Source organism: Erpetoichthys calabaricus, chromosome 2, assembly GCF_900747795.2.
Source record: "Erpetoichthys calabaricus chromosome 2, fErpCal1.3, whole genome shotgun sequence".
NCBI lineage: Eukaryota > Metazoa > Chordata > Cladistia > Polypteriformes > Polypteridae > Erpetoichthys > Erpetoichthys calabaricus.
In genome coordinates this window covers 154,758,658-154,778,680 of record NC_041395.2, presented here as the reverse complement: position 1 = coordinate 154,778,680, position 20,023 = coordinate 154,758,658, and the positions used below count along the sequence as shown (strand labels likewise).

General features: G+C 34.7%; 1 protein-coding gene across 1 annotated transcript in view; it reads right to left on the bottom strand.

Annotated features, from left to right (window-relative positions):
- The window catches only part of u2surp (U2 snRNP-associated SURP domain containing), a 90,569-nt gene that overhangs the window by 18,063 nt on the left and 52,483 nt on the right, over positions 1–20,023 (bottom strand). The window contains 12 exon segments of the mRNA XM_051922909.1: positions 640–802; positions 7,210–7,370; positions 7,764–7,830; positions 7,947–8,051; positions 10,597–10,640; positions 12,288–12,499; positions 12,760–12,925; positions 15,446–15,528; positions 15,620–15,655; positions 15,793–15,887; positions 15,957–16,024; positions 19,683–19,807. Coding sequence (XP_051778869.1) covers positions 640–802; positions 7,210–7,370; positions 7,764–7,830; positions 7,947–8,051; positions 10,597–10,640; positions 12,288–12,499; positions 12,760–12,925; positions 15,446–15,528; positions 15,620–15,655; positions 15,793–15,887; positions 15,957–16,024; positions 19,683–19,807 — 1,325 coding nt within the window.

Sequence of the window (20,023 nt, the reverse complement as noted above, 5' to 3'; positions counted from 1 at the left end):
TGGATCAGCAGCTCCCGGGAACAATTATGGATGCGGACAACTCCTCACCTTTGCACTTAAATGAGGTTCGCCCGCATCACAAATTCCCCATGAACTGCTAGGCCACACACCACCATGCCCCCTCGCTAAGCCGTGAGTGTGGCAATTATATATTTTTAAAAAACTGGCCTTTTGACATGAGCTGTGGACCCACTAGACCACATTGTCTCTGACAGAAGTCAAGAGGAATACAATACAATGTAGGAGCAAGGATGGCCCCATCCGGCTTCCTACTCATGAGGTCTTCCCCCCCCTCCCCCTTGCCTGCAGCCTCTCTCTTCGATTCATGCTGATTAATCGCTGCCGCAAAACAAACTGATACTCAGCACAATGAGAGAAGTTGTGAAATTAATCAATGTTCAAGCAAAATATAGAAAAAAATACAGATCTAAGTCTGTTAAGTAATGCTCTCATGAAAAGCGGACAGACACAGACAGACTATGGAATCTATATATACAGAGATGTTCATTGTGCATTAAATGCAATACACTTGTTAGATTCTCTGCACTTTTCTTGCTCCCTCTCTAACTATAATTTTGCTGTATGAATCCAATCACATACTATTTTAGTATGGTGTAGTAAGGCTGTAGTAAATGTTACCTTTTTTGGCAATGGAGTTTTCAAGATAGACAGAGACTCTGCAATACATTCAACTATTTCTTCTGCAGCTTCAGCATGATTTAAACAAAAAACCATAGCGTCACCAACATCATTTTTTCGAGGTGTTAGACCACGTAGAAGTTCTTCCAGTTTGTCCCTTTGCCTGAAACATAAGAGGAAGGGAGAATATTAAAGTAGGTTACAATTTTCAAAGAAGCCAAGTTAAACAAACACTGTTTTGATGATACAAAATACCAAATAATCTATTTAGGGTACTTCAGGGTGAACTTGGTGTTCCATGAAACACTGGATGAAACAGTTTCTTTAAACAATAAAAACATTCGGAAACGAGTGACAAGTACAGGCCAATTATCCCAATAAGCTCTTCCAACTTGTTAACCTAGACTGTTCAAAATAAAATAAGTCAAGATTTGAAGGTCCCTAAAGTCCCATTCTCCAACATACTACTTGGTAGTTTGTTTGACATATCTATGGTTCATTGTGTCAAGAAAAACATCTGCCCTTAACAAGTTTCCAACAATGTTTCCATGTTTTTGTCACAGCATTTATTTTAAAGTTACATCTGGGACCTACTTTGCTAATTCCTTTCATAATTTAAACACTTCAATTACGTCCCCTCTAAATCTTTGCTTCCTTAAGCTGAAAAGGTTCAGGTTTTCAATCTCAATTCTTAACTCACTCACCTCTTAGTACTAGAATCAGCCCAGCTGCTATTTCATTGCTGGTATATTGTAGTTTACTTTCACTGTTCTTAATACTCTTCACCTCCTTCTTGACAAATCTTTTACTACTAAACTAATGAATCTCATTTGGTCACCTTTTGTCTTATCTGTAGTACTTCTCTCCAACTGTCCTTTAGCCATTATATTTTTTAAGCGTTGCTCTCATATACTGTATGGTTAGCGATCGAGTTATTAGTCTTGTACACCTTATATATCTTTTTTTTTTCCCCCTTCATAACTTCCTTTTTAGCTCCTTATTTATCCAGCCTGGAGTTTTTTTTTTAGCGTTTTAACTGCTTCTAAATTTTGGAACAAATGTGTCTTGCATAAACCTACTTCACTTCTCCTCAACTGTCTCCTCACATAAAAGCTTAATCCAGTTTATCTTACTGCAGCTTTGAAACACTGCTGAAAGTGTGCCCTACTAAAATTGAACTATTTTATAAAGTGTACTCTGCCAAAACACTCATATCTACTATGATCATTAGATCTTAATGGTTCAATCACTGTTGCCTTGACTATTAACAGAATACTAAATCAGGATAGGCCTCTGTCTCATTGGTGCTTTAACATACTGTGATTAAAAAGTTAGATTACATCTAAAAACTACAGTTTTTGTACTCCACTCTTTGTAAGACTTGCCCAGTTAATATGTGGGTAATTAAATTCCCTCAAGACTACAATATTCCCTTCTAAGCTTGTATTTAGGATTACTAAAATATGTACATCAAAGCTATTGTCTGCATTATGGAGTATATAATACACTCCTAATATGAGGTCTCATTACCTGACGCTGTCATATCCAATCCAAAAACCCTAATTACGCCTTCTCAATCTTACCCAGATAGACAAAACACAAGTTCTTTAACATAACTTATACAAATGAGACAACTGATTCAGAGAGCAAAAAGGAGATGATGTATAGGAAAATAAATACAAAATGGCATTGGAATACTTGCCCCAAACTACTAAATTATAACAAATAAGACTTTGCCCCCCAACTTACAAAAATGGGCTTTGGAATGAATATTACTTTTTACAACAAAAAAACTATTTGGGGATTAAAATATGACAAGTGATCTTACGTGAACATGAATCTGAAAAATTTGTAGCATTTGTAATTTATGCTGTATGTTTGTCATCCAAATCAGTATTGATGCTGAAAATCACAAAATTATGTATAATGCAAACACTGAACCTCTAAAGCTAGAGAATAACATGCCTTTAGAAATTAATTCTTGCCTATTCAATGTGCATCTGGACCTTGTACACCACAGTGAAATACTGGACCACAGAAACTCTGTTCTTACAGTGTATCTCTCAATATGAACCATGGTCTGGCCAGCATTCAGCATCGACAACAGAATTATAACAGAGACTTAAAGGGTAAGTTATATAATATTCAAGATTAAATTATTTCTTCACAGTCATGATATATTAATTTGCCACATGAAAAGATTCACCGATTAAACACAGACTGTTAACTAGTATTGATCCGTATCTTGAGATTGCATGAATATTGTATAACACAATTTCCGTATCATTTTACGGGGGGAGTTTGGAAGAAAACTTTAATGATATTCAGCCATTTTAAGACAAATTGTGTGCTCCTCCCTGCTTCTCTCTCTGTCTTTAAAACCTTTCACCACTGGGTGTAGTTTCCCCTAATATATTGTTTTTACTTTGAACACATTCTCTCCTGCTTACATTATTGAAATTATCTAGTATTGCTGCTTAGCTGTAATTTGCTGCCTCTGTTATTTCCAGCTATTTCAGTCATGGACTACAGAAATCATCTGTAGCAGTGGGCAAATATGGGCACAAATGATGCCATAGGTTTTCCCCATTACATGCGAGAGCACCAGAAGTGGTGTTCAGTAAGGTCATAAAAATTACTTGAAAAAAATTTAAGTTTTTAAAACAGAGAAAAATTACTTTTGTTCATTTAAAGAACATCGTCCTCGGCTGCTCTTTGTTAATATCCTCAACATGGACAACTCAGGATTCACAATAAAATTTGATAATTGGTTTATGGCACTTCATTCTGTTTTCAGTGTGGTTTAGGTCTATCGCATAGTCACTAAAGTGACCTTTTTATTTCTTCTTTAAATTTATCATCATTTGGTATACACCACACATGATACAGAAAGTGGGTAATGCTGAATAGCGTTGTGAACTTAGTGAAGCCATGCAGAAGTGGTCTTGGTTTTTTCAAAAAACTAAAAATTAGATAAAAACCGTAACATAATCAGTTCAGATTTACTGTCATATACACAAAGTATATGTTACTCCATATGCTACGTAAAATATACAACAAAGAATGTAATAAAGAAAAAAATACAAAAATTCCTAATACAAACACCCACGATTTTAGGTAGACAAGACCATTATATAAACTCTCCAGGAACTGCATTTCTCAATTTTCACACAATAAGAGCAACTGACACCCAGCCTGCACCAGTTCCCACTGGAGAAAAGAGATGATGGCGCAGAGTGGGCAAAACAAGCCAGAGGTGAAGGGTACAAAGCTGGAAGGTTTCAAAGCCAACACATTTTAAAATAAGGTACATGTAGACCATGTTTGATTAGACAAATCAGCACAAGAATTTAAAATGAGAGGGTATTTGGAAAGGTAGAAATCATATGGTCAATAGAATTGCATTTCAAACACATTAATTGCAGCTATTTACACTACAAAGTTTATGCTGTCAATTTTTCAATCAAAGAAAATATATCTTAAGAGTGAAAATGTGTCAAAATGAGTAGATCCACTAATTGCAACCAGAAAAATAAGGTGACTAGGCCTTTCCTGAAATTATGGTGTGCTGCACATGCATTTGTTGGTCCTATTGAGAGAAAACTAACTGCACCACCATAACAAGATTGCAACTTGGCAATCAGCAAAGGGAAGCAAAGAGGTAACCTATTATGAAATTTAAAAATAGGATAAATTCAGCGCTAAGGATCCTTTTTCATTAATTTCATCAATTTACTATATGATTTGCTAAAGTTTATCTATCAAGTCATTTACTGCTATGTAACTAGATCTTAAGTTTTTATTATGTATCAAAAAGTGACTAATATCAGGTAAGGAAGATAGAAGCTGAAGTAAGGAAAGTTATAAAAAAAAAAAAAAAAAAAAAAAAAAAAATCAAGGTCGAAGCCTCTGTAGTCTACCGGACCCTTTGTGAAGTTAAATGTCTTTAGAATATTCTTGTCACACGACTCCCTAATCTCCAAACTAACACACATAAGCCATACTATTATACATAATTTCTCAATGGTTTTCAATGCTGAAGAACTCTGCTTTACCATTCTAGTCATAGCATCAAATAAGAGGAAAATGAGTTTCACTATAATAAAAAAACTTTATACTGCATGTGCAGTATAATGAAATAAAAAAACTCAATGAAAAAGTGTAGATTCCTTTAGTCCATTTGCAGTTTACAATGGCAATAAAATGAATCTGATCTAATGCTAGTGACACTGTGTTTAATTTGCATTACTCCTTCATTACTGTTCCTATTAAAAAGGCCTCCAATTACCAGAACATTTGAATATTTAACTTGTAGTTTTTTTTTTTGTTTTTTGCTTAAACCAGCCTATAGGCAAATACAATCAATGGTGAAAGATGAAGCTGTCTGTTGAAGCTAGGGGTGGGCGGTATCACCAAAATTCTATATCACGGTATTTTTCTAAATTATCCCGGTTTCACCGGTATTGGACGGTATTTTTTTCCCCCATGCATGAGTGAATGTTAACCACATTTTTCCACTGCAATTACTGCAGTAGACTGGCTAAGAATAACCTATTCCACTGTTATGAGAATTGTACATTGCACAAAAAACATTTTAATGTGCACACAAGTATTAATACAGGTTTGCATGGCCCCATAAAGTGATAGTTTTCAAGGGGGTGACACTAATGAAGAGAAGGAATCCTATTGCATGACAGTTGCAGTCAAAATATAGAACCTTTTTATTAAACAAATTTTGCAAAAACTTAAACTATGATTTTGACAACATATTTTCAACCATCCAAAGAGAGCATTTAGACTTTGTAAAACATCCAGAGGTGCTTGTCAAAAGTTGTATTGCACTGAACATGTCTTAGAAAAGTAATAAATAGTAAATATTTTTTGTGAACCAACTACACTTTGTTAATGTTAACCATCTCTGTCCACTGACACGTTAAAGTGACTTTTTCAACAACTTTACCATCAATAAACTGCATAATATTTAAACTAATAAATAATAACAATAAAATAAATAATAGTATTATTACTGATAGCTGCACTATTACTTCAAGACTAGGTGCATTACACAGTATTCACCAAAATAAAATAAAACAAGTGCAACTTTGTGATGACATCCTTACCAACTGTACCATCATTTAGGCAAACTGCATTAATATTGACCTTGCTTCAAGCTAAGCTATATATATATATATATATATATATATATATATATATTATAATATATATATATATATATATATATATATATATATATATATATATATATATATATAAATAAAATAACAGCAACTTGCATTTACTGTATAATGCTATTTGCGGTATAGCCCTACGGAAGTGCATTAGGGCTACAGTGAAGAAAAAAAAAATACAGTAAAGAGGGACAAACAAAAACAAACTACCAGTATATGTCAAGAATAAAGTCGACATGCTGACTTTATTCTCGACATTTCCACTTTAAGGTTAGGTTTAGGTTTATTTGTCATATATAGGTTAACAGAGGGTCAACATACAATGAAATGTGTATGACAAGAAAAACAAGTCACTCAGCCTTTAATTTTGATGCTTATGTCAACATTAAAGTTGACATTTTCACTTTATTTTCATAGTTTACTTCATAATTAAAGTAGAATGTCATAAACTAAACTTCATCCTAAAATCAATGTTTAATTTACTCGATTTTCTCAAACCCCGTCATAAGTTAATGCAGCACATTAAATGCTTTGTGTTGTGTTCCCCGACCCAGTTGTTAATCACTATGCTTCTTAAACTGACTTCCTCCGCACTAAGAGGAGGCAGCAATCACCGCACAGAATCCTTCATTTCATGGTATTCCTGCTCTCTAAAAATTTAGAATGCTAAGATAAATACTTGATATCATTTTCATGATGAAATGCATTAAAGCAGGTATTAATCAAACACGGTAGTGAGGCGGTAGTGCTGCTCCCTGGCAGTAAGGGGTCCCCAGGTTGTACGTTCAGTGTAGAGACCTTTATGGCAGGTGTGACGAGGCTCCAAAAAACTGGATGTATGAATGGGTATCGCACAGGTTTAACTTAAATATTGTGTAAATGTTGGGTTTGTGATCCGGTGGTTGGAGACACGAACGCAGAATTCAATGCACGTTCTTCTGAGCGGACTTTCTTTATTGCACGCGTGCTGTCTGCCTAATTTTTCGGCAAAAGTTATTCTGTGTCATCATGTTCAACTTTATCGTCTGCTACAGCTTCAGTTTCAGAATGTTCTCTGTCCATTTTCAGAGTGCAATACCTACACTACCGCTACCTATTTAGCGGTGTAGCAGTGAAAAAGAGCCCCCGTGCAACACCGCTGTGATTAGCGGTGTAGCAGTGAAAAAGGTCCCCACGTGAACAGTTTCCCGCTGCGTCACATTCTGAACGTCGTTTAGGCAATTTAAACCGGTGTTGCGGTATAACAAAAATCCATATCATAACAAAAATAAAAAATGGTTTTCGGTAAGAACCGGTATACCGCCCAGCACTAGTTGAAGCTAAATTTAAGTGCCAAGAAATATGAATTAAGATTTAAAAGTAAAATTTGGTGAATACTAACTCTTCTTTAAGTGAACCTTTCTTGCTCGGCTCTTCCAAAGTTTCCTTCTCTTGTTCATCTGCTGTACCATGCAAGTATGGATTTAAAGGTGGGGGCCTCCACAATGACCCACTTTTGAACATTCGAAAATCTTCTGTCCTCCATTTATTCGGAGAGTCACCCTTAATTGATATATAAAAGAAAACAAGTCAATATACACACTGATGATTTAATTAACTATTGTTTACCTTATTACTATTTGGGTCCTTTTTAAGCACACTATTACCCAATTCTCAGCCTGACAAAGTTGAAAATTAACCATCAAATAATTTGCAAAAATATCTGTTTAATTTGTCAAACTTTATATGTAATACTGAACAAGGATTGAAAATAAATATGGCGGGAGTATCTTCTAAACAAAATTCTAAATAAAAATTATTTTCATTTCTTACATTTTGACCTATTCCACAGCTTACCATAATGAAAAGGTTCATCAGAACCTCATTTTGATTTCTTATATAGTTAAAAAGATCAACAAGAAATGCAATGTTTTCTTTAGGAATTCTTTAACATACCTGCAAAATGGTATACAACTTCCATCTATAGTAAACATGGGCAGGACTTTGATTCTCAAAAAGAAACCTATGCAGAATGAAAAAAAAAAAAAAAACAAAAAAAAAAAACACACACTTATTATATATTACACACATATTAGAAATAAAAACTCTTCCTTTACATAAGAAATTTTTAAAAAATACCTGAACATGGGGTTATTTATTTCTCTGTTCATTATCATGGCTTCAAACATGGGTCCTTCACGCACCACAAATTCAATCATTCGGTGAATCAAAGAAAGTAAATTCCTATAAGAAACACACAGTTAAAGCAAACATATTCAGGCTCTTAAATTGCTACCGTGTGCAATTTATTAACCGTACTAACCCTTCTCAATGTTTTTTTTTTTTTTTATAATATTAATTTAAACAAACATTTTAAGCAACTCTTCTATAAAGATAATGTAAGGGTTCTATAGAATAGCAAACAACAATTTATTTACTTATATTAAGCATGGAATATGATCATTTCTTGTACCACTTGATAGGTGGTCAAGTTACTTCAACAATTTTAACTTAGAAAATTTAAACCAATCCATTCTAACTGATGATTCTAAGGTAGAGTTTCATGGTTTTTGAACAACAGAGCAAAAATGCACATATTTACTGGGGTTAAACAACTGCAGACTACATTTTTGAGACAATTAGAAAAAGCAAAAAAAAAATACAAAAAACAGTATTGTACAAAGCATGTCAGCAGAATAACTGAATACAAAAACAAACATTTCCTTTATAAACAGGCAACTCAATTTAGCACTCAAGAAGGCAACCGTATCATCTGGTTTCTATTCACAAATTTCAAAAACTTTACTATCAATATGTGGTGTACCTATCCATAATGATAGATTCATGAACTGCAGATTTAATGAAATTAGAAATAATATTGAACTGGAAATAAAACCTGAAATTGCATTTGGAATATAAACCAGAAGACAACGGGGTCTTTATGAAGATAGTTGGGATGACTATATTTATTGAAATGTATTTAAAGTTTTAACTTGAATTAATTAAATTCTACATTTTCCACTGTCTCGATAAAATCATAATTGAGCTGTGAATTAAGAAAAACCTGAACTTAGAAGTGAACCTAGAAAATCTTTTTACTTCCCTCAACTGCTAAAATATAAGGCACAAATAACATGTTATGGTCAACTAAACACCTGTATTTTAATTTGAATTTTTAAAAGTAAATAATAAATGTACAATATTCTTTCATTAAATATATTTCAATTGAGATATATATTATACATAATATGTAAATATTTATTATGAATGTTTCATAGTAATTCAATAAGTCTGCAACTGCAGACGACACTACTGCAAATTGACACTACAAAGCAATGCAAATTAATTTATGTGGATGTTTGCACCACCAAACAGTATAGACTGTTGGCAGTAATAGGCTAAACTTCTTTTATCAAAGAATTATCAAATGTCACCAAAAAGTACAAATTCGATCGACTTACAACAGTACAGAGTGGTCATGTACAATATTAATTTAGAGAATAAAGTCTTTGTCTAATGCAATCATATTTAAAATCGAGCCGAATATTCCAAGGTCAGGTTTATAAAAAAACAAAACAAAAAACAAAAAAAAAAAAAAAAAAAAAAAAAAGAAAAAAAAAAAAAAAAAAAACACAAAATAAACTGTATACTTTCCCAATCCATCCCATGATGATTTTCTGGTCCTCCGCAGCTGCAGACAGTTCAGCTTGTGCTGCTCATCAAGGCCAATGTCAAAGGTCATTCAGAGAATAGGGACTTTAATCATTTTGCTGCATAGGCGGTTAACCTATGCATTTCAAACAATGGGGCTTGGAGGGCATCAGTTGGGATGAGCAATAGTTTTGATTTTAAAAATCATCTTTCACATTCTAAGACAGTTAATATTTAATTTGCATCAGACTTCAAGTATAGCTTTTTAAACTGTATTGTGTAAATTATATAAATTATGGCCAAATGCTCTTCTGTTTATAAAGTTTCACTTTAATATAATAAGGTTTATAACTGCACAAGTAGATGTAAAAGCTTTAATCACAGGATTTTGACTATGCCCTGCTGTCAACCAAGCTGAATTATGTCAAATACAATATAGCGAAGACTGCCTGTTAAACAATACAGTGTTTCACCCATCCTGGCTGCCAACTAGCACTCTTCCTCACATTGAGTTTTAAGAGCTCAAAATACTGCCAAATTTCAAATGTACATTCAGTATGCAAATCAAATTGATACTTTATATTTTGAAAAGTTTGTTTTACTATATAATTGTGGCAATTAACCATATATAATTAACACAAAAGATTTTTTTTAGTTTTCAAGTGGTTTCCATATTACTACATTAAAATGTGTTGTGGTCAATTGAGCTAAATAAACAGGCAATTGTATAATATAGAAGCCAGTACCACTTTAATAAAAAAAAATATATAGTCAAAAAATATTTACCATATATTGTATTAGTAAATAACACTAAGGAAAGCTCATACATGCCAATTTGCCAACTGCTTTCCATTCTGTTCTCATTTTAACAAACCTAAATAATATTTGGCAATACCTTAGATTAAAATAAAGACTTCAATAATGTGTTTATTTAAAACTGCAAAATTCTCTACTAATACAAAAATACCAGTGAATAAATAGCTGCATTGTGCTAACCAACAACAGAATCAGTCATTGCTATAAATGAAGCTATTGCTCAACCAAACCACCATCCAAAAGCATGCAATTTTCAATTTCAGTTTTGGTGAAATGGGATATTTCTAAAGTTTACATTAATTTAAAAAAGAAAAACATGTACCTTTCTGTTGGGATAACCACTTTGACTATGGCTTGCGACAGAGTCTGTATATGAAGTCACATCAGATAATAAACATAGAATATGTGAGTATTGTTAAACAACAAGCAAAATATAAGAAAATGCATCATAAAACTGCACAGTATCACAACTTTCCTTTACTACTGTCAGTTTTAAAACTTCATACAAAGAAACTGCCCATTAGTACTATAAAGACTAAATTTTAAAATTATTAATGTACAGTATACAGATAACTCATTAAAATACTAGAGTTGCAAAGAAAAAAAAATGGGACTAGGTAATGAGAATCAAGAACTAGTATCTCAAAACCGACCTGAGTAACTAATGTGACTTACAGGAGGGGGCAAGAAAAAAAAAAAAATATGCAAAACTACAAGCTAACTGTGCATCATGTGTGCCTAAAGTTGGCCTGCTATTAAAATCAATGCATCTGTTTTATACTTACCAAATTTTAGCTAATGGAAAATGGGATTTATAAATAAAGAACTTTCCACAAATATTAAGTTCACTGTATTTCTAAGTTATCAAAGCACAAATTATAAAAACTATATTTGACATCCCACCCCACCACCCAAGAATTTCAGTTCATAAAAACTTGGTCCGACATTCCACTACCCCAAGAATTTCAGTTCATAAAAACCTGTTCAGACATTCCCCCCCCCCCCCCCCCCCATTTCAGTTCATAAGTCACAGAAAAATGCAGTTTACAGCTGTTCAGTAGTTTAACTTGGGATTATCAATATCTTGTAGAATGACTGCACCAAAACAAAATGGCGCACAAACATGCAAAACTCAATTTAGGATTGGTATGACAGCTTCACTCTAATGAAACCAGCAAATATTCACCCACCAGAACAATTGCAAATTTTGTTGTGTTACTAACAAAATGCAACTCTATCATTCACATCTATTCATATAGCATGCTCAGTAACAGCTTTAAATTGAGGTAATTAAAATACGACTATTAAAAAACAGATACATTAAAAAGACTACAAAGTTGCTCTTTGATATTTTTCTTTTAAAAAAAGGTGATCATCTAATGTGTATTTACTATGTAACTAGGGTTAAATCTATATTCAATGTCCATCCAACTTAGTTCTGGGGACAGTAGTTTTGCCTTGATGATCATTGAGTTTTTTGTCCTTTTCTGGAGGATTTTTCTAACTAAGCTTGAATGACAGTCAGGTGTAAACAGATGATTAGCATCTTTCATCTTTAACAATGGAAATGAATCTGCACTATGAACTTGGAACACTGTACATCCCAACCCACAAATCAAGCTTGGGAACTAAAACTAAATAAATGATTAAAGATGGTAGTCACTCAAGTATTACAATAAAATGAGGAAACCTCTGCACTTCAGCTCACCTTAGAGTATAAGACACTTATTTCAATTATTCACAGTCCTGATTGGCAGATAACTGTCATTGGTGTAACAAAAATAAATGTAACTTTAACTTGAGTTAGTAACATGACAAAAAGAGAAAGTCCAAAGTGGGTCAATACTTTACAGAGGCACTGGGCAAATAAAAAAAAAAAATCTATCACTGTACAACTGAGTTAATAAGCTTTAAAAATTCTTAAAATACAAAACTTCTAAACAGTATTAACTTGAATACATATTCTTGTGTCTATTATATGTAACACATCACCATATAGAACAATTTAATTACCTTATCAAACTCCTCTTTATTTTTAGGAGGAGGCAACAAAGGAGCTGCAGGATTTTTCAACCTCTCCCTTGGCTGAGCATTAAATGGCAGGCCTGATGGAGGGGGTGGTAGTGTGTGTTCCATCATTGAAGGTGGAATATATATTGGATGGGGTGGTATTGGTACAGCTTTTCCCCAGCCCAATTTCATTTCAAATGACATTATCATCTTTCCTGAAAATAAACACAAGTCATAATATATCATTTTCAAAATATCTAATATTAACTGAAAAATACCAGTTAATGATACCTTTCTGGTTTACTGTAAATCACAATTGTTCAAAAATATTGTGGCTTTCATTTGCCTAGATAGTTACAATTAAAGTTAAGACAACTTACGAGGATGAGCTAACAGACACAATTAACAGCTTTCTTATAAACTACAATAGCTTTGGTTCACATGAATAGTAGTGGGCAAAAACAATAAAATTCACCATTTAAATGCTTTAAAGCTCTTTCAGCATCCCGTCTGTTCATAAATGCAACAAAGCCACAATTTCTTTCTCTTGCCCTCTCTTCATCTGTGCGAGGCCACATTATTTTCACACTGGCCAAGGGACCAAACCGGCCAAATTCTTGACAAAGCATTTCTTCATTCATCTAGGAATTAAATAAGAAAATATTGTAATAAATTTTTAGACAGAAAAGAGGAAAACTTTAGCTCTAATATCTAAAATATTAGCAAAATATTTAAAGTATGATCTGTCCTATATTCAATTTAACATATCAATGTTTTCAGGTCAGTCTTATCAAGGTAGTTTATTATAATTTTAACTCTATTGAAATTGCTTCACCTCGAGTTCACTGAAATCACGTAAATGTTTCCAAACTTTGCTGAACAACATTAAAAATCAATAGGGAAGTAGGAACTGATCTACTTTCAAGTGGATTTCCTCAGTAGCGGAAACTTTTTTTCTCTCTAGTACTTCTGACACAGCTCTGGCAAAGTCGGCAATAAATCTTGCAGAAAGCATGCATTACAAAATTCTGTACATGGCTGGTACAGCTCTGTGATGTCATACAGGATCCACAAAGCATGACAGGGTGCTTTGGGAAAAAATGTTCACCAAATCTGGGTGCATGGTAAATTTCTAGGAAAATATTTGGTGAACAGATTACTGGTGAACACAGCATGTAACTGCTGCAAAAAATACTTTGGCAAATTTTGCCAATCGATACTAATTGCCACATGTTGCAAAATGTAAATTTTAATTGTGCTTGAAACCAAGTAACAAATGATGTCTAAATGAAGATGTGCCTCGAAGACAAGATGAAAGAACTTGGTTAATATGGACTACATTATAGTTGCAAAGCAAGTCTTTCCAAAGAGCTTTAATTCAATGGCTTTTCTAGATGGTTGGAGTTTAATGGAGCAGAGAAGTAAATACCAAACACAGAGATAACACATTGTCACATACGTGTGCTTGGGAGTAATAGTCTGAGAACACCTCTTTCGCCTTCCGGAAGCAAAAAGAACAGAAGTGGAGCTGGAGATCAAACGAATGCTGGAACTAGGTGTAATAGAGGAGTGTCATAGTCCCTGGTCCAGTCCTATCATGTTGATCGAAAAACCTGACAGACGTTGGAGGTTTTGCGACCACCCTCGATATTACAAAAGGGTACTGGCAGGTTCCTTTAAAGGATTCCCCAAAGGAGAAGACCATGTTTAGCACCCCTAGTGGACACTGGCAGTTATCTTGTCCTTCCATTTGGGTTACATGGGGCATCCGTGACCTTCCAGCGTATGGTGGACAAAAGTGCTCCGGCCCCATAAATCATACAGTGCTACCTACCTGGATGATGTTATCATCTATTCCAGCACATGGAGGGAACACCTACAGCAGGTACAAGCAATACTGCGGATGCTAAGTGAAGCCGGCCTGCGAATTAATCCAAAGAAATGTTTCTTCAGGTTAACAGAGGCCAAATATATACGCTACCTAATGGGCTGGGGTACTGTACAACCACAGTGTTCGAAAGTTGATGACATTTTGAAATGGCCCCATCCGAGACCCAAGCAGCAAGTCCAAGGCTTTCTCGGAATAACAGGCTATCATCGCCAGTTTGTGCCCCGGTTTTCTGAGAGAACGGCACCCTTGACAAATCTCACAAAGAAGAGGTGCTCAAATCATTGGCATGGGATGCTAAATCAGAAGGTGCATTTAGTGACTTGAAACAGGCCCTTACATCAGCTTCAGTACAGAAAACTCCCAACTTTTCTTTACCGTTTATCCTCCAGTCGATGGAATTGAAGACCTCGTCATGTATCTCAGCCAGAAAGTGGAGCGGGAAGCCCTAGCGGTTAAATGGGCAATCTCCCAGCTGGAGGTACTACCTCTTGGGCCGGGAGTTCACCCTGGTGACCGACCATGCACCCCTACAGTGGATGGCCTTGCACAAGAAGTCGAACCCACGGGTCACAAAGTGGTTCTTGGACCTACAGCTATACAAGTTTTCGGTCCTTTACTGCTGGGTTAACCTGCAGGCTAATGCCGATGCTCTTTCGAGGTGTCACAACCTCTCAGCCAGATACACCCGACTGTCTGGGCTGAGGGTGGGGGATGGCCATGTCACACACGTGCACTTGGGAGTCAACCAAAGGGACCAGAAAATGCCAATTCCATGCCAGTCCAGGGGGTGGCGGGTTGCGCTAAACCTTTCTTTTTTCTCCGCAGACCACATACGAGAAATCCTGCCTGTCCCCGCCCTGAGGACGTCACTTCCTGGGACCCAATTATAAAAACCCCTCATCCTTCATACTTAATCATTTCTACTTTGGACTCAAATCTGTACTTATTGTACTCAACTGAAAGCCTTTTGCAGTCAGGGAAACTATATGGGTGGCTGCCCCAGACCTTTGTTGTGTGTCCAGTCATTTATTTTACAAAATTTAAATACAAAAATTCACTTTTCTTTTTTTTTTTTCATTTAAAAAAACATTTTGTTTCAAGTTTTTTTGTAGGGCTACCCACCTAGCAGAGCTACACCACTGTGGACAAGGCACTAAACTAAACACTCATGAACACAAATGAACCCACTGAACTTTACATAAGTCCAAAAAATTCAAGAACAATGCAAAAAGAAACAAAACAGCGCATTTAATCACTTGATTCCATTTACCTGAGGATTAATATTTCCAAGATACAAATTAGTTGTAGAAGGGTCTCCAACATCATGTGAACCAGGAGCAGAGTCATCAAGTACTGTAAAAGTAATTAGTAGTCAAAAGTCAGGTGTACTAACATATATATATATCTTAATTTTAGAAGTCATGAGAAAATCTAAGATTATTACCACTGGATGGACGATTTCTTCGTGAAGAACCATCCGCTAAAAGAGGCAGGAAGGCAAAAATTGCAATTTCACATGAAAATATACTTGAATAAGCTTTGGAACACAAAAGACTGTACAAGTGCTACAGGTTGAAAAGTACAAATATCATATGGTTAGAAAACTTCAGTTCTTACAGGATCTGCGTTGAGGGTCCCCATCAGAAGGCAAAGGTTCAAATCGACTTATCCGGCCCTTCATTTTATGTCGCTCATCTCTCTCTTCTTGAATTCTATTTAAAGACATTCAATAAATTAGGCTGCAAAACTAATGTACAGAAGAGAAAAAAGGAATAACTTACTGTTTTAACTCTTCTTTAAATAGCTCTAAATTGCTCTTTTTCTTTTCCTTGTCACTTTTTTTGGCAGTCTACAAGACAAAATTGTACAATTTAGATACAATACCAGAACAACCATGAACTTGCATCTCATTTGTAAACAACTAGTAATATTTGTATTTAAATAAATAAATATCCAAAATGCCCCTTATGACTCAATGAATAAAATAAAATCACACAACTGATCAACACGTGCCATATAAATCAGAAGCTTCTGAACTGCCCTATCATGTAAACACTGCAAGAACACCTAGCTAAAGGAAAAATATAACTGCCACAGTTGGTACTTCTTCAAATTAACTACCTTCCCTTCATCTTCCATTTATTCAAACAATACTTTTAAATATCAGAATTTCGTCCATTACCTTGCTTCTAATTCCCATTAGAACGAAGCCAGAAATAGATTCGCATATTAATTTCAAAATTGTGGGAATCACACATTCAATCTAAAAATCCCACAGTTTAACTTGATAAAGTGGGAGAATCCTGTGGTCTTACAAGAACAAAAGAAAGAAAATGTTTTTGTCATTCCCACTTACTGCATGAAATGATAAATAAATGCATAATTTTGTTTATGATCCAAGAGCTAGATGACATGACTGGTAGTTGCAACCACTTTATACTGAAGCATCTCATAGCTGAAATTTGCCCTCATCCTCTGGCTATGATGGATGTGACAATTATGCATCCATCACTTTCCTAACCTACATATCCAATTTAGGGTTAGAGGAAACCAGTAGATATCCCAAAAACATTGGAGTAAGGAGTGAACTGACCTTGGACAGAGAGTTATTCCACTGCAAAGAGTGCAGTTTAACTGATCATAATACTATTATTTATTCTTGCCAATTAACTTGCATGTCTTTGGGAAGTGGCAGGAAAAAAAACCCCACCACACAATGGCTAATACTTTATCCATATAATGCAAGAATAAATAAATCTCACAACAGCAAAAGTAAGAAATGTACCATTGTAAAATCAGGTTAAATACAAAGTTTCTTTGAAAGAGTTTTTATAAATAAAAATACTTCAAATAATCTTTGCATTTACTAACTCATGTTGTAATGACACAATGATGGTTGTATTGTGACAGGATTCTTTTATCATCTGTATTTTAAAATTACCAACAAGAAAATTTTAGTGCATAAGCTTTCTGTATGTATGTGGTAAGGTAATTCAGGGAGTACATCATGATTAGTAGACTACTGTAAAATCAATACTGAAAATTCTTGTCAACTACCCTTCCATTTGTAGTTACACAGTGGAAGAATTGTGACCTAAAACCAACAGATGCTTTTGCTTTAACTTGAAAAAAGAAATGCAAAACCAAAGAGTGCTAAGTAGTCTTTTTCACAATTAATTAATTTATATATATATATATATATATATATTCCTGTATACGTGTTGCGATTCTTTTTGAAGTTTGTCCTATGTATACCACTGGGGGAAAAAAAAAAAAAAATACTTTATGATACGTGATTCATTTTTCTCCCTTTGTGGATCTGCAGCTGCAAATATGCAAACCGTATCACAGACCTTCTCACACTCACACACACACACACACACACACACACACACACACACACACACACACACACACACACACACACACACACACATACATACATACATAAAAAAGCACACTGTCTCATCTAAGTCAAGTAAGAGGTATAGGCAAGGGAACAAATGTCTAAATTGTAAGGGCAGTTAAACTTGTGCAAACACACAAAATGTACCCATTTTAACTTAACTTAGATATAGATGTTAAAGCAAAGCAAGCACTTTACAACAAAACACTTTTATCTAAAATGCAGGTATTACTGACAAGTTTGATAAGTGTAGCATTATCAATATTTAAGCAGACCATTCACAAATGAGATTCCAACAATTAGCCTTCATACTGAAATAGCTTAACAGAAAGAAGCCAGCTGACTCCAGATGAAACAGTACAGATTTTCTTAAACTATGGTCTAATTAGTGTAGTTAATCCAAGTGCTAATTCTGCAGTAAATGATATGCCACCCTTTATTTAGTGGACCATTTATTGTGGTAATACTACCAAAATGACCAACAAGCAAAGACATGATTAAGAATGACAGGCAAGCTTGTGAGGTAAAGGCACTGTGTTGACAGTTTGAAATGTTATAATTAGATTTACTGCTATGGAAAAAGGAAAGGATGATCTCCGGTGAGGGTTGTTACAAATAGTGATGTGGCAGTGTTGTACACTAAATGCAGAATGAAGGTTAAAGATGCCCGAGACCCTGAGAAGGAAATCTACCACTCCACTGTCCATAAGTTCAACTACAACTGGAGAAGATTTCAAAAAATGATTAACTTGTCTGGGCTAGAACACAAGATACAGAAATATGTCACTAGGAACCTCAAGAATTTCATCACAAGACCTACAAGTAGTTCTTGTCATTCTTGATGGCAAAGAGCACAAGTCTACCATTAGAAAGAGGATACACAAATTAGACCAACATGGAAGGTGTGCCAGGAGGAAAGCTCTGCTCTCCAGGGAAATCATCAGGTCAACACTGAAAAACATGATTTCTGAAACAATGTGCTCTAAACACAAGAGGCAAAGATAGAGTTATTTGGCTATAGTATCAAAAGACATGGCGAAAACCAAAAACAACATTTCAGCGGAAGAACCTGATACCAACTCTAAAGCATGGTGGTGGAAATTATATAGTTTGGGGTTGCCCTGCTGCATCAGGGCCTGGGCAACTCACCATAACACAGAATCCACTGCTCAGTCTTCATTGTGCTAGAGGGTACTGGAGGATAACACTAAATCATCTGTCAAAAAACTGAAGTTCATTTGCAACATGACAATGGCCTCTAAAGATAATCAGTAAATTCACCAAGGAATGACTGAAAAAGAAACTGGGGAAAGTCTGAAAAGACTAAAATCCTGAATCTGATTCCCATCGAAATGCAGGGGGGGTGGGGTGTGCTATGTTGATGATTTGAAACAGGCTGTACCCATTAGACACCCATCAAACATCACACAGCTGAAAGAAACAAGCATGAAAGAAACACAAAAAGAACTCTCAGTCGATGTCAGCAACTGGTAGACAGCAATAGCAAGTGCCTACTTGAGGTTGTTTCTGTCAAACAGCTGGGGTAATACCAGCTATTAGAGCAAAGGGTGTACTTATTTTTTTCCACAGAGGGAAATGGCATATCTATTAATTTTTCATCAAATTATAGCAAATCAAATATTCTCTTGGAAGGAAATCATAAATAAGAAATTTGCATTGAAACCCTAATTAACTATAAAAGGCAACACAAAATAAGGTTTGATTGAAAACATCTAATGACTTTTACCCTTATGACACATAACATTACTTTTTTCATTTTGATGCCCACAACGGGACAGCAACTATCAAATGCAAGTAGTTAACTGGCAATAGCTAACAGACATAAAAAGCAAAAGGAAATGGGGGAAAAAAGTGTTCCTATATCTATTTATATTTATACATAAACACATCCACGAACATCACAAAGTTGGAGGCAACTTCTTTCAAAAAGTAAAACAACAAATATGAGTATTCTAAATCCACATTTAAAACTATACTTAGTTTAATTACTCTCGTATCATGAAATTTACTTAACCTAGGATTTTATGTTTATTTAAAAATTAGTTAAGAAAAGTATAAGAACACAACTCACATTACTTACAAGTTTTCTTTCCCCTGAAGAAGAATGATGATGTTGTTTCTCAGATTGCAAGTTACTTTTCGATTCCAAAAATCGAGATGTTGGTTTGTATAATTTACCCTTCTTTTCATCTGCTTCAACTTCCTCTAAAATAAATAAATAAACAGACTTAGGAAAACATTAAAATAAATTCTTTAAGCAGACTGATGTAACCCTCAGGAAAAGGTCTTGCTGCTGGGGAAAATGAATTAAAAGTTAATTTGCCCATTTGCTACTAAAATGTTTTGTCTGCAGTCTTAAACTGGAATTCATGAATAAGAGATTTTAGGAGTGAGACTGAGGCTTCTGCTAAAGCTTTCAGA